This window comes from Pangasianodon hypophthalmus, chromosome 15, assembly GCF_027358585.1.
Source record: "Pangasianodon hypophthalmus isolate fPanHyp1 chromosome 15, fPanHyp1.pri, whole genome shotgun sequence".
Taxonomy (NCBI): Eukaryota; Metazoa; Chordata; class Actinopteri; order Siluriformes; family Pangasiidae; genus Pangasianodon; species Pangasianodon hypophthalmus.
Window position 1 is genome coordinate 24432749 of NC_069724.1, and position 13772 is coordinate 24446520.

At 40.8% G+C, this 13772-nt stretch overlaps 1 protein-coding gene across 7 annotated transcripts in view; it reads left to right on the forward strand.

The window, feature by feature from the left end:
* The window catches only part of nedd4l (NEDD4 like E3 ubiquitin protein ligase), a 70755-nt gene that overhangs the window by 18392 nt on the left and 38591 nt on the right, over window positions 1-13772 (forward strand). For 4 of the 7 annotated variants that reach the window (XM_053240078.1, XM_053240079.1, XM_053240080.1 and 1 more), the window contains exons 3-5: window positions 3432-3513; window positions 8509-8547; window positions 8910-8963. In XM_053240078.1, coding sequence (XP_053096053.1) covers window positions 3432-3513; window positions 8509-8547; window positions 8910-8963 — 175 coding nt within the window. Of the gene's footprint in view, window positions 1-3431; window positions 3514-8508; window positions 8548-8909; window positions 8964-10704; window positions 13127-13772 lie in introns of those variants that run through there. The other 3 variants (XM_053240077.1, XM_053240076.1, XM_053240075.1) reach the window with 2 other exon arrangements.

Below are 13772 nucleotides of genomic sequence, written 5' to 3' on the forward strand. Positions count from 1 at the left end.
ATTGTGGCGTGGTTGTGGGTGCCAGGATTTTGTGGCGTGGTTGTTGGTTTAGAGCTTACACAAACCCCTTGTTGCTGAGAGAGTTCAGAGGAGAATGGACAGATTGAATCAGAATCATAAACAGAATGCAAAAAACAAATGAGTTGGAATAGAATTAGAATCATAAATAGAAACAGAAAGAAAAACGCTGAAGAGAGTCAAAAGCGGAATCACAAGCAGAATCAGGATCTTTAACAGATTTGGATTCAGAACTGAATCAGAATCATAAACAGAATCATGAGCAAATGAATCAGAATTTAATTTGAATCATTAAGAGAAACAGAATCAGAAACAGTACCAGAATCAAATCAGAAACAGAACCAGAATCGAATCAGAAGCAGAAACAGAACGAGAATCAAATCAGAATAAAAAACAGAACCAGAATCGAATCAGAAGCAAAATCCAATTCAGTGATTTCTGATTGGCAGCTAATGAGTCAAACGAGCAGTACAGAGCAGAGGCCCTCTGAGGCAAGGAGTGAAGAACACTGCCTTTGTGTGTGTGTGTCTGTGTGTGTGTGTGTGTGTGTGTGTGTGTGTGTGTGTGTGTGTGTGTGTGTCTGTGTGTGTCTGTGCGTGGTGTCTGTGTGTGCGTGTGTGTAGGCCAGACAAGGACTCCTGCACTCCAAGAAAATGCCAAACAATACCGAAACACCGAACTTAAAGGAGCCGGCCGTCTCCATGGTAATGAGGAGAGGAAAAAAAAAAGAAGAAAAATCGTGCAGCGTTAAGGACGGAGATGGCAGAAAATTCCAAAGCAGACAGTTTTATGATTTATTATTTCAGGAACGGGTAGAAAACTGTTTGCTTTCCCGTCCTGCATACTTTAACATGTTAGAATTTTTCTTCTTTGCTCATTCCTTAATGCAAAACACCAAAAATACTTGAAGACATTTTGTAAGATTTTGTGTCTGAGTGTCTGATAGCAGCTCCACCCTCAGAGAATGATATTTAATTAAATAATTAGAAACTCTGTCAGGATCGAGACTGACAAAATGGCCGACAAAACTATTTATAAACGTAAAACGGAGCAAATAAATAATTCGTATTTTAACTTGGATTATTTATGTATATGACTGCTAATGGAACTGCGCTACGTTCCCTCCCAGCTACTTAACATGCAAGCTAATTAGCAAACCAGCTAGTTTGGATGCTAGCTCTGTTGGAACAAAGCTCGGCTAATTTCATCATCCTCGTCTCCGTCTTCTCTTTTTTTTTAACCTGTTACTACTTCCTGTTTACGACCCAGCTCCGTTGTTTGTTCTGAAAAATAATCAGGCTTTCAGGAGAGATGTGAAATGTCTTCAGCGACGTTGTTCTGAGAGAAAGCGAGAGAAGAGAAAAGGCGGATTAGAGGAACGTGAGCGCAGCAGAGCTCACTGCATCAGCTTAATCAAGAAATCCCAAAGCTTACTATAAACAACCAATTAACATCCGAATGAACTGTAATTATTCACTGAGGCCTTTCCGGAAGAGCCAGAGCAAGAAAAACACACTACACCATATACACACACACACACACACACACACACAGGTCCAGGGTGATATTTATTTATTCTGTATTGTCCAGGGTGCCTCATAAGTAGGATAAAAAAATTTTAAAAAACTGGAAAACAAAAGCTTTTTATTTACAGTACATGCTGAATATGTCCACTGTTTTTCTCTATTTATTTATTTATTTATTTATTTGAATTCTTTCTTCTTTGTTCAGATCTATCATGGTCTGTAAAAAAAAAATACACACATATATACATATAGAAATATACATGACCCCTATGATGCTGGATTTGATTTATATTATTCATATTTATTGTAGTTTTTGATGCTCCTACTGTTATCAGTTCTTTTTTTTTCTTCTTTTTTCCCCCCCAAAAAACATTTTTAATATACTTAACAGGGCAATATGATGATATCACGTCAATATTGTGATGGCACAATAGAGTTTTCTGAGATATCACTATCTTTTTTTATTCTAAAACATTTTAAAACTTTTATGAAAAAGGGTGACGAGGCAGCAGCATGATTTTATCATATTTTATATTTTATTTTGACTGAGGAATATTTTAAGCTCCTCAAACTCAACTCAAGCAAGAAAAACATCTGTACTATATTTACTGGAGATCCTGTCTACATAGAAAATTGTCAAATATAATGAAGTAAAAGTACATTTTTTTTGCTTTTACACATTTACTCGATTAGCAGTAAAACTATCATTGTTAAACTTCAGCAGCTTTACAGGTGCAGTTTATTCCAAAGTGTTTATGATGCAGTAAATGGAGACCAGGTTTAACCGCCTGAGAGACAGATCTTATCAAGTGCATTCTTCATGAAATCTGATCTCGGCGAGATCAGATCGTATTTTTGTGGTAATAAAGTTGTGAGACTTTATTATACAAAAGCCAGAATAATCTGTACTGAAACTCTAGCTTTTCAGTCTGCCCATGTGGAAGTAATATGTATAAACATTTTAAACATGTTAATTAGATTTAAAAAAATACAGCTTGCTAGCTTTTTGAAGAACGAGGTGTTCTTCATGACCATCTCAATCACAGAGGAGTCGATCTGCTAATTCTTTCTTCTTTTTTTCCAGCATTAAAACAACAAAACACAACTCCTCACCATTTCCTCACACAAGCTGCTACACTAAAGCAGTGTGTATGTACAGTGTGTAAAAATTACATTTATATAATCAGATGCAGTTTGTTCACGCTCACACACGAATGGACCGAGAGAGCAGGAAAGACGTCACCTGACATCACTGCTTCTGAATTATAATCCCGAAACCGTCTGGAATAAAATGGCAGTAAAAAAACAAAACTCGGAAATGTTTTAACTGGAAAAAAGTGTTATTAGTTGGTGATAAATTCACCTCAGATGATAAAGATAAAACGAAGGGAAAAAAAAAGACATCGTAAAGATGATTTCCTTTAAAGAAAGTTCAGAGCAAGATAAAATGTACGTCAGATTTTTTTCAGCTTTATAATATTTACACTGAGTTTATTAAGCGTCCCTTTTATCTAAACTATACACACTTGAGGGTGTATTATTATTATTATTATTATTAACACTATATTAACAGTATATTAACACTATATTAACACTTAACTCCTCACTCAGGGCCTTAAACAGCTCCAGGGTTTCCTCGTGTGCTGTTTCTGTAACAGTTTCCTCGTATTGTAATCGAGTTTTCCTGAATTTCTCTGCGCTTCGCTCCACACAGCTGTCACCGCGCCACATCTGGATTACTCACTCACTTTTACATCTGTGTATTTTAACTCATTTTAATTACGCAGACAAAAATGAAGGAATGTGATTCAGTGTGTAAATGATGTAATTATTATGTAATTCTCTCTCTCTCTCTCTCTCTCTCTCTCTCTGTATTTCGCTCCACAGTGACCCTTACGTCAAACTCTCTCTGTACGTCGCTGATGAAAACCGCGAGCTCGCCTTAGTCCAGACGAAAACCATCAAAAAGGTAAAGTTTACTTTATAATATGCTCTGCGTACGAGTGGACAAGTATGAGTTTAGCGCTTAATTTTGTTCTTTTGGTTATTTTTATGTATCTTTTTTACGACGTTTTCAGGACACAGGAGTTTATGCTTTTGGTTTCTCGCTAATTTGACAAGCTGCGTCTATTTTTTTTTTTTTTTTTTCTTTTTTAAGTGTAATTTTGTTTTGTGTGATTTTTGTCCTCAACGGATGGAAACAGGTGTACGCATGTACGCAAACATAACGAGTGCTCTCCAGATATCGTACGCAATAAATGACTTTTAGGTTTTTTTTTGTAAATCAGTAAATCACACTGCAGGTGCTAATATTTTTGCATAGACACTGCATGTGTTTTGCAAACTCTAAATCGCATATTCATTAAAGCAGACGCACAAAACGTGAAAGACGCAAATCTGCTATAGATCCTGTTTTTGCTCGTGCTATAAATGTGGGCGTTTTGAAAAACACATACGTTAATAAATCAGAGTCTATATATATTTTATATTACACAGTTGTGTTTGTGTGTGCAAGCATGTGTGTGTTTGTGTGTGTGTGTGTGTGTGTGTGTGTGTGTATGTGGTTAAATAGCTGTAAATCAGAGCAGAAGGAAATGTTTCCATGGTGCTGCTTTGAGACCTCGCTCATCTTCATCCTCCTCCTCTTCGTGACTGAATAAGAAACAGGAGAAAAATGTGATTTTAGCGACGACTCGGCAACACATCGGCGGCGTGCAGCTGCTAGCTCTCAAAGTGCGAGACTGACGATCAGAAACACATCTGCACCGAGTGTGAGAGTGTGGCGGAGATGGAGATGGTGGAGGTGTAGTTGGAGAACCTCGATGTGCTACTGTGTGTGTTTGTGTGTGTGTGTGTGTGAGATTTTTATTTTGAGGCTTTGATCGTGAACGGGGATTTGCCCTCCGTGACCCTGTGAAAATTTTTACCCCAACCAGGTCTCAGGATAAAAAAGACACATGCACGCATGCAGTATGTGCTGCCTCGTCCATGAGGTTACACTTCAGTCACACTTCAGTCACACTTCAGTTAAGATTGTTTGCGTTGTTTTGTTTTGTTTTTTTGAATACATTTGGTGAAAATCTGAGATAAAGTGCTTATAATAATTTCAAACAAATGTATCAAAAAAAAACCATTAATTTATTAGCTGTCCTATCAGGCGAGTGAAAGCTCAGATGTGCTTCCCGCATTTCCCGGGGATTCTATCGGGATCATGTCTCTAGCGGAGTAACGAATTAAAGAATTGTTAGTTCAGTCACACTTCACTTTCACGCTTTTCATTTTCACACTTGTGTTGTTTTTGCTCGAGAGTTCGCTACGTTTGATGACGTGTGAAAGCTCCAGAGAGCCGATTCCTGGTTCCAGTGATTTGGGGCTCGCTTCATCCAAGTCCGGATCGCACCACATGCCGAGTAACGTGATCAGCCCGACTTTACGTCACAATTCTTCCTGTTTCAACTTTGGTGATGGAGCAGAAAGTGTTGTCATGGAGACAGAACGCTGTATTGATTTATAAAGCAGGATTTTCACAGGACCGGAGTACTTTCATTAGATCAGACTTGTGGTGCACTGAGAACATCGTGAAAAAACTGACGTCTCGTCTTGTCTTGCATGAATGCAAATCTTCTTCTTATACGAGATCAGATCCTCGTTTGCAAATATGCAAAGTGCATAGTGAAGTGTCATGAGTCCAAACACTGCTGTTCTGTTCTTCGCTGCCTGAGTTTTAGGTACCAAAGGAAAATAAAAAGAAAACAACAAATCTGAACCAAGTGCCTGCCATTTTGTAAACCTGCATACGATCATCGGTTCAGAAGGAATTCTTCAACATGAAAACAAATGATTATAAGCCCCGCCCCCAAACAAGCCTGGAATTGGTCCTGGGTGCCAACTCGGGCCGAGTGTGAAAACAATCCGAGAGCTCTGATGTGAATGTAGGTGACTTTAAACAGACCAGCAGGGGGCAAAGTGCCACAATGTGTCTCAGACAAACTCGGCACACACACACACACACACACACACACACACGTTCCACAGCTGACCTGTTTTGAATTTGCGCATGAATGGAAACCAGATATTCTTTAAAAAAAAAAAAAACAGTTCTGCAAAAGTCTTTCCACTTGTCTGGAAGTAAAATTGTTTGTGTGTGTGTGTGTGTGTGTGTGTGTGTGTGTGCAAGTTCAAGTCTCGACATAACCGTATGAACTTGTTTGTTGCTCCTCTGTAATTCAGTTCAATTCAGTTTTATTTGTATAGTGCTTTTAACAATGGACATTGTCACAAAGCAGCTTTACAGAAATATATACATTCCGGATATAAATGTATAAATTTATCCCTAATGAGCAAGTCAGAGGTGACGGTGGTGAGGAAAAACTCCCTGAGATGATATGAGAAAGAAACCTTGAGAGGAACCAGACTCAGAAGGGAACTCATCCTCATCTGGGTGACACCGGATAGTGCGATTATAAATCATTCCCTTCATTATAGTTTGCACATGAAGTCTATTTTGTTGAAGTTATCAACTCTTCACTGATGGAGGCTTGAGTGCAATACTGTTTCTGGGAATTGCAGTCCTAAAGCTATCAAAGCAACTGAAGTCCAGAGCCATCTTCATGGTTTTTAAGTGGTACCATCCACAGTAATCTCATGTAACTTTAGGCTGTGTGTGTGTGCGCCATCGTCAGCAGCAGTGAGTGGTTTCCAAGTGATGAGAAATCCAACCAGAAGTAGGGCATCAGGATGGATCAGACAGGTCTGGAGAGCAGAAGGGGTCAGGATCACTGATATCTCAGGAGTAGCATGTGTAGCTCGGCAGAGAGAGAGACAGAGAGGGAGAGAGAGGGAGAGGTTTGTTAGGTTTGCTCATTGTCCCGTAATGGTTAAGGACAATGTACTTTGCCTGCAGAGCGAAAGCAGGGATTCCGGCAGGACTAGCTATGACAGCGTAACTAAAAGGGAGAGCCAGAAGGTAACACAGACATGAGGGCATCCTGGGACATAAAGCGACCAGCCACTGCACCATCAACAAACCTGAGTGAACGCGTGGGGGGGCATCCAAACAGCATCCAAACAGCATCCAAACATCCAAACAGCATCCAAACATCCCAGTTCACTACAACACTCTGTGCCTGTGAACCCTCCAGATCTGCTCCTTTACCTAAGAAAAAACTATTCACTAAAGGCTTGACTAAACAAATATGTTTTCAGCCTAGACTTAAACACTGAGACTGTGTCTGAGCCCCGAACACTAACTGAAGTCTGTTCCATAACTGTGGGGCTTTGTAAGAGAAAGCTCTACCCCCTGCTGCAGCCTTCACTATTCAAGGTACCAACAAAGAGCCTGCACCTTTTGATCGTGGCTGATCATAAAAGACTAAAAATTTGCTCAGGTACTGAGATGCGAGACTATTCAGCGCTTTATAGGTCAATATTAGTATTTTATAATCAGTACGAATTTTGATTGGGAGTCAATGCAGGTGCATTGCAAAGCAATACATTGGCTTATAATACACAATATTCAACAGAACAGCATTTGGATTAAAACACACAACCATTTATTTTTAAGTACCGCTAAAATATTACATGATGTCCGAATAAAGTTTTTAAACCTGGTATAATAAAGTATACAGTCACTCCTTGTGAGTGACATCATGCTCAGCTTTTGTTCGGTTTCAGGCTAAAACAAAAAAAAGAGAGAAAAAACAGAGGCTGGTGAGAGAACGATGGTGCAGAGCTGCTACAACATAACTGAGAACAGGAACTACCTCATTTCATGGACGTTTCACAACATTAAATGTGGCTATAAACGGATAAAAAGGACGTTGTGGTATAAGTAGAATAAAACACTTGGGGACTTACAGGAAAATAATCAAGTCTACCACTCGTAAAAAAAAGCTGTATAAGCAGTTCTTCACTCACAGCGTGTGTCACAAGTTGTGTGTGTGTGTGTGTGTGTGTGTGTGTGTGTGTGTGCATACATTCTCTTAAAAATCAATAAACAGTCTCAAGAGTGAGCGTTTAAAACAAAGCGCTAATCAATGCATGTTGCTTTAACATTGAACTTCACTTAACGTTTAACACGACCCCGATCTCTCAGGATCAGCTTACAGTTTACTTATTACTTACAGTTTGTTTTAGTAAAAAAAAAAGTGTGTGTGTGTGTGTGTTTGTGTGTGTGTATATATATATATATATATATATATATATATATATATATATATATATATATATATATATACATACACACGCTCAGTGTTGTTATTCTTGCATGTAAGAAGTAAAGCACTCTGTCGTGCTGTCGTAGGAAATTAATCAACAGCGTGACGGTGTGATGAAGCAGAGTCCCTGAGTGTTTTGTTCCTCTTTTTTTAATTAAAGAATGACACGTCACACTTTTTATCCCTTTGTAGCTACGTGTAATGTCATGGAAAGTCGGGGGAAAAAAGTTAGTTCCTGTTCTTATTAACGTTATAGCAGCTATAAACAGTCGTTCCTTCAGCATGTGTGAATTCAGTCCCTCGCTGCTGCCCCCTACAGAGCAGCCGGTATAGTGAATATAGTGAACGAGGGAATGAGGGAGCGATTTCAGACCAAAGGAAATGTAACCATGACAACTGAGGTAAATAACAGGTTAGGCTAAATCAATATTTATGCATCGTTATCACAATTATACACATTATTTTAATTACACAGAAAAGTATTTGTTATTTTAAATAATAACAAATCTCTTTCTGTCTCTCTCTCTGTCTCTTTCAGTTTTTCTCTTTCTGCCTCTCATTCCCTCTCTCTCTCTTTCTCTCTTTTTTCTCTGTCTCTCAAAATCAAATTCAAAAGTTGCTTTATTTATGATTCTCTCTCTCTCTCTCTCTCTCTCTCTCTCTCTCTCTCTCTGTCTGTCTCTCTTTCTCTCTCTTTTTATTTATTAAATACATTTCAAATCAACATTGTGTCTTTTCTTCTCTTTCAGACTCTGAACCCCAAATGGAACGAGGAGTTTTTTTTCAGAGTAAGTATTTTTTTTCCTTTCTCCTTTCACACTCTTTATTTCCCCTGAGTGGATTTCGCAGGAAATCTAAAACCTCGCTCTCTTTCTGCACCGTGCAGGTGAAAATAACCTGCGCTATCACAAAGCTGCTGTACATCATTATTATTATTATTATTTTATTTTTATTATTATTATTATTATTGATATAATAACTATAAATTGCATCAGTCTTGTGTCTGTATTAGATTTGGCTTTTTTGTAGTGAAGTATGCTGATATTAGTGTGTGTGAGTGTGTGAGTGTGTGTGTGTGTGTCCTTTTAGTTTAATTAGTACATACATTTAATGAACTTGTCTTACAAAAACACCTCCGTGTGTGTCTCAGGTGTGTCCTCAGAACCACAGGCTCCTTTTCGAGGTGTTTGATGAGAACAGACTGGTGAGAAGCTTTTCCTCTCCTGTAACACACTTTGTCATCTCGTCATAATGCCACTGTGATATTTTTGTGTTAAAAAAAAAAAAAAAAGAATTCTCAGCATTCTTCATCGCTGGAGTGTCTCCTCCTCATCATCAGTGGTGTTAAATTTGGTTTGAAGAGTTTATGATAGCTCAGTGAGGAGGAACGTTCCTCTCCACATTCTCTTTTTATATTTTGGATGAAATGGATGCCTTCAGGCCAGACGCAGCCCCACAGAGCCTCACGCTGTTTTTACTGGTATAACTGTAAAACTGTAACTTTAGCATGCTCAACATGAGGGACTAGCGCCCCCTAGTGCTGCTCTGGGTGTGTGTGTGTGTGTGTGTGTGTGTGTATGCGTTTGCTCTATACAACATACAAAGATTTATTGGCGCGATTCCCAGCAATGACAATAATATAATAATACATCTGTACAGCCTCAATGCCTCAGGCTGGAAATGCAGCAAGTCTGAACATAGGGGGGTGTGTGTGTGTGTGTGTGTGTGTGTGTGTGTGTGTGTGTGTGTGTGTGTGTGTGTAGGGCTTCACATATATGGCATATATGGTATGGCTGTGTGTATATGCATGAGTGAGTGTGTACATGCCCATCCGCGTGTTTGTGCACGTCTGATTGATACCTATTTGCACGCACGATACTTGTGTGTTCTTGTGTGTAATCTTGTGTACAGATTTTAGCTCTGCGTGTGTGTGTGTGTGTGTGTGTCATCTTGGCACTGTGTCAGTGTTGAGACTCTTCAGGCTCTGTGTGATGTCCTTATATGTCTGAGGAGGAGAAGCTCTCGCTCTCTCTCGCTCTCTCTTTAACGGCAGTTTTCCATTTCTCTCTTTACCTCTGTCTCTCTTATCTCTCTATTTTTCCTCTTTCTTTTTTCCTCTTTTGCTCATCGTATATATTTTTCTCTATTTTTCTCATATTTAAAGATGTTGTGCTTCATGTTCTTGATGTTCTCAGTATTTCAGGCTGTGTGGTGTGAGATTCACTTCAGGGTGATAACAGCAGCTCGCTTCGTCACGTTGATTATTTTTTCTGTAATGGCATGAAACAGAGTGTTTTTATTCCTTACTTATCAGAAATTATGTAGTATACGGTACGATACACATCTCGATACATAGTAAATGTTGCGATGCACATCTTGATACGTAGTATATGATACGTAGTTTATGATATATGATACACATCTCAATATGTAGTATACGATACAATTCAACACGTACTATAGAATATGATTCACTTCTCGATATGTAGTGCACGATACAGATCTTTTGAAACATAGTATACGATATGACACACATCTCTATACATAGTATACGATACAGTGCACATCTCAATACGTAGTACAGCAATACGATACGATACACAACTCGATACATGCACTATGTGGCCAAAAGTATGTGAACACCTGTTCGACACACCCATATGTGGTTCTTCCTCAAACTGTTGCCACAAAGTTGGAAGCACACAACTGTATACAGTGTCTCTGTGTGCTGTAGCATTACAGTTTCCCTTCACTGGAACTGAGAAGCTCAAACCTGTTCCAGCATGACGATGCCCCTGTGCACAAAGCGAGCTCCATGAAGACATGGTGTGTGAAGGTTGGAGTGGAAAGCTTCCCAGAAGAGTGGAGATTATTATAACAGAAATAAAGGGGGAATAAATCTGGAAAGAGATGTTCAACAAGGACGTATGAGTGTGATGGTCAGGGGTGCACAAACTTTTGGCCTTATAGCGTAGTATATATGATATGATACACATCTCTATACATAGCATGCAATACAATACGACTGAGAAAATGTCACTGTGTCACTGTGTTGCTTAAATTGCGGCTTCATGTCTTGTACGTATGGAGAGCATGAACACCTCCACAAAGCCAGTTGAAACAACACCACTGTAGGAGAATTTACACATGAACATTTAGCTATAAGCTTCCCTTACTTTTTCAGCAACATTATCCTTGTAACTCCAGTGCAAAATTTTAACCACTGAGCTAAATTCAGACATCAAATGTTTTAGGGAAAATTGTGCGAATTTTTTGGCTTTACAAAGAGCCAAAAAAAAACTTACAACAGGTTTTAAACAGTTTGTTGTTTTTGCTCTGAAGCTACTCATCTGTATAAATAAGATCGTGTTTCAAAAGCCACCTGCTAACTACTGAATGACGCGGTCATGTGTGCTTTTGTTTTTGTATTAATGACTATGATTTTAAAGGGGAAGCAAATTTTTTTTCTTTGTTGATTTAAAGACTTTTTGATTAGCTCCCAAATCCTGCTTGGCTTCTCCTCATGTCCTTGGTGTGTGGGACGAGAGAGAGAGAGAAGATGCAGATTTACGAGTTTGCGGAGAGTGTTTCCTGTCTTAGCTGCGATATCTCTCTCTCTCTCTCTCTCTCTCTCTTTCTCTGTCTTTCTCTCGCTCTGTCTCCTTCTTGCTCTCTTTTTTTTCTGTCCCTCTCCTGGGGGCTGGCTTCGTCCTGACAGATCAGTGGCAGCTGACAGAAGGCTGTTTGGATCTCTCGGGTTGGTGGTGGGGTGTGTTTAAGAGGAACGGGAAGTCTATGCCATTTTTGAGGCACGTGACCAAGGCCATCCTACCCTCACCTCAGCTTTCCTGAGTGCCAGGCGTCCTTATCCAATCACGCTTGGAATGCTACTTGTCACTCTGGTTATTTCTGCTGCCTGTCACCATCGAGGTGCAGCGCTAACAGTTTGCCAAATGGTAGTGGGTTGATCCCCCCCTCCACAAACATCCCACCCCTCTTCCTTACACACACTCACACACACACACTCTCTCTCAGTCTCATTGGGAGTTTGTGGTCTGAACTTTGCAGATCTCTGGCAGTGCTTCTCTTGTTACTATGCGCTCCTGCTTTTTCTCTCTCTCTCCCAGTGAGTGAGGGAAGGCAAAAAGTAAAGGGGGAAAAGTGTGTGGGTGAGAGAGAGAGAGAGAGAGGGAGAGAGAGCGCCAGAGAGAGTGCAGAGAGCCGATCAGACACGTTTAAAGGGTGGGCAAGAGACAGAGTCGACTGGAACTAGACGGAGACGCGAGAATGTCTCGCCGGCTGCGTCTCTACTTTGGGTCCAACCGCAGCAACACAGCTCCTGAGTTAGAGGAACTCGAGGATGAAGACCAGAATACACATAATAACGTTGCTGGAGCGGGAGCCATGCTTTTCCAAATGCGTCCGCACAACCCGTTGCTTGAGGAAGACGCTCCTGTTTCTGGCGCTTTCTTAAAACGAAGCTCCTCCATGTTTATCCCGCAGCTCCAGAGCCAAACTGAACTGCCAAGGCCCACCAAGAGTTCTTCCATGCAGATCTCCCTCCAGCGCTCCTCTACGCCCCAGGAAGATGTACAGTCCATGGATTCACCACCAGGATACCCCCAGGATCCAGCTCCGGCATACACCGAGCCTGCAGAGGGCTGGTTATCTTCTCAATCTGCAGTTTACCGCAGAAGAGAAAGTCCAACAACTCCGGTTATGGATCAGACAAACCCAGGAATGGATGCTGCCCAGCCCAAGAGGCGAGTTTTTTGCGTCAGGCCATACGATTTACAGAACGGACACTCTCCTTTGAGAATTGGCAATGACAGTTCTCCAGGAATCAGCCTTGGTGGGTTTTGTATCCAGCAAAGTGCCACCAATGGATCTGATGTCCAGCAGTTCAGAATAGTTCCCTACAGCCAGGATGGGCAAAACGGTGCCTGCCGTTGGTCTGTTCAGCCAACCACAGATGGAAATTCTGGTACTCGGAGACTCGTGTTCCAGCTTCAACAGGACAGAGGAAGAACCGTGACTACAAATGGCCAGAGAGAGGCGGCTGATCTTGGGTCTAAAGGTGGCCGAGCAGTACGGTACCCTCGAATCCGACTCGAGAGGAGCACCTCTCAGCCTTTACAACCCAGACAAGTACCATCACGCCCTGGATCTATGCCTAACCTTCATGCCCCCATCTCTGAGACAGAAGTCGATGAGGACGGAGCTCAAGGCTGCACCTTTAAGATCAGGAAAGAGCAGGATCCGAGGCAGGCCAAGTTCAAGATATATTTCAGCCAAGGAGGCAGCCACAGGTCTAACTCGACACAGGATATTAGCTTTGGAAAAGGTCCTACCTGGAACTGCCCAAAGGTAATTAGCACTGGGGGGGTAGAATTTCACGTTGTATGCAGTTTTCTGTCATTTGCCTGTTTATTGATTTGGTTTCTGCTAGAATGACACCATTTTGATATTAAGCCCTGTGTGTTACCAGATGGCTGATTTTATTACATGATGCACTTTTTTCTTTTTTGTGTGTCTGGACCTGGAATGTGACGTGTTGTCAATAATTCACTGCGTTAGTAGTTAATAAGTGGACGGCAAATGAGAAAAGCAGAGGAGATGAGGTAGGGAGTTGGGGACTATGTGATGGGGAGGGGGAAGGACTTTCTGGGAAGTAAGAAAGAGTAAGAAAAATGGAAAGGCAGGAGAAAAGCTTAACCACATGGTTTTTGGTTTCTGAACCTCAGGCATTGAAAACTTTACCAGTGGCTTTTTCTTGAAAAAAAAAAACACTTTTAATGTAAAAAATAAGAGAGGGGGTGGTGTGAGTAAAGGAGCTGAAATGAGCGCTGACAGATATGTCTGCCTGCCCAGAAGCACTCTTCAGCTTGGCTTTTTTTCCCGTCGTTTTAAGAGCGGGCTGTTCTATCTTTAGACCTGCATCAAGTGCTGTTGTTGGGTTTTCAGATCAGCCCTTCTCCCTTGACTTGGGTCACCATACGCCTCAGCTGCTCTG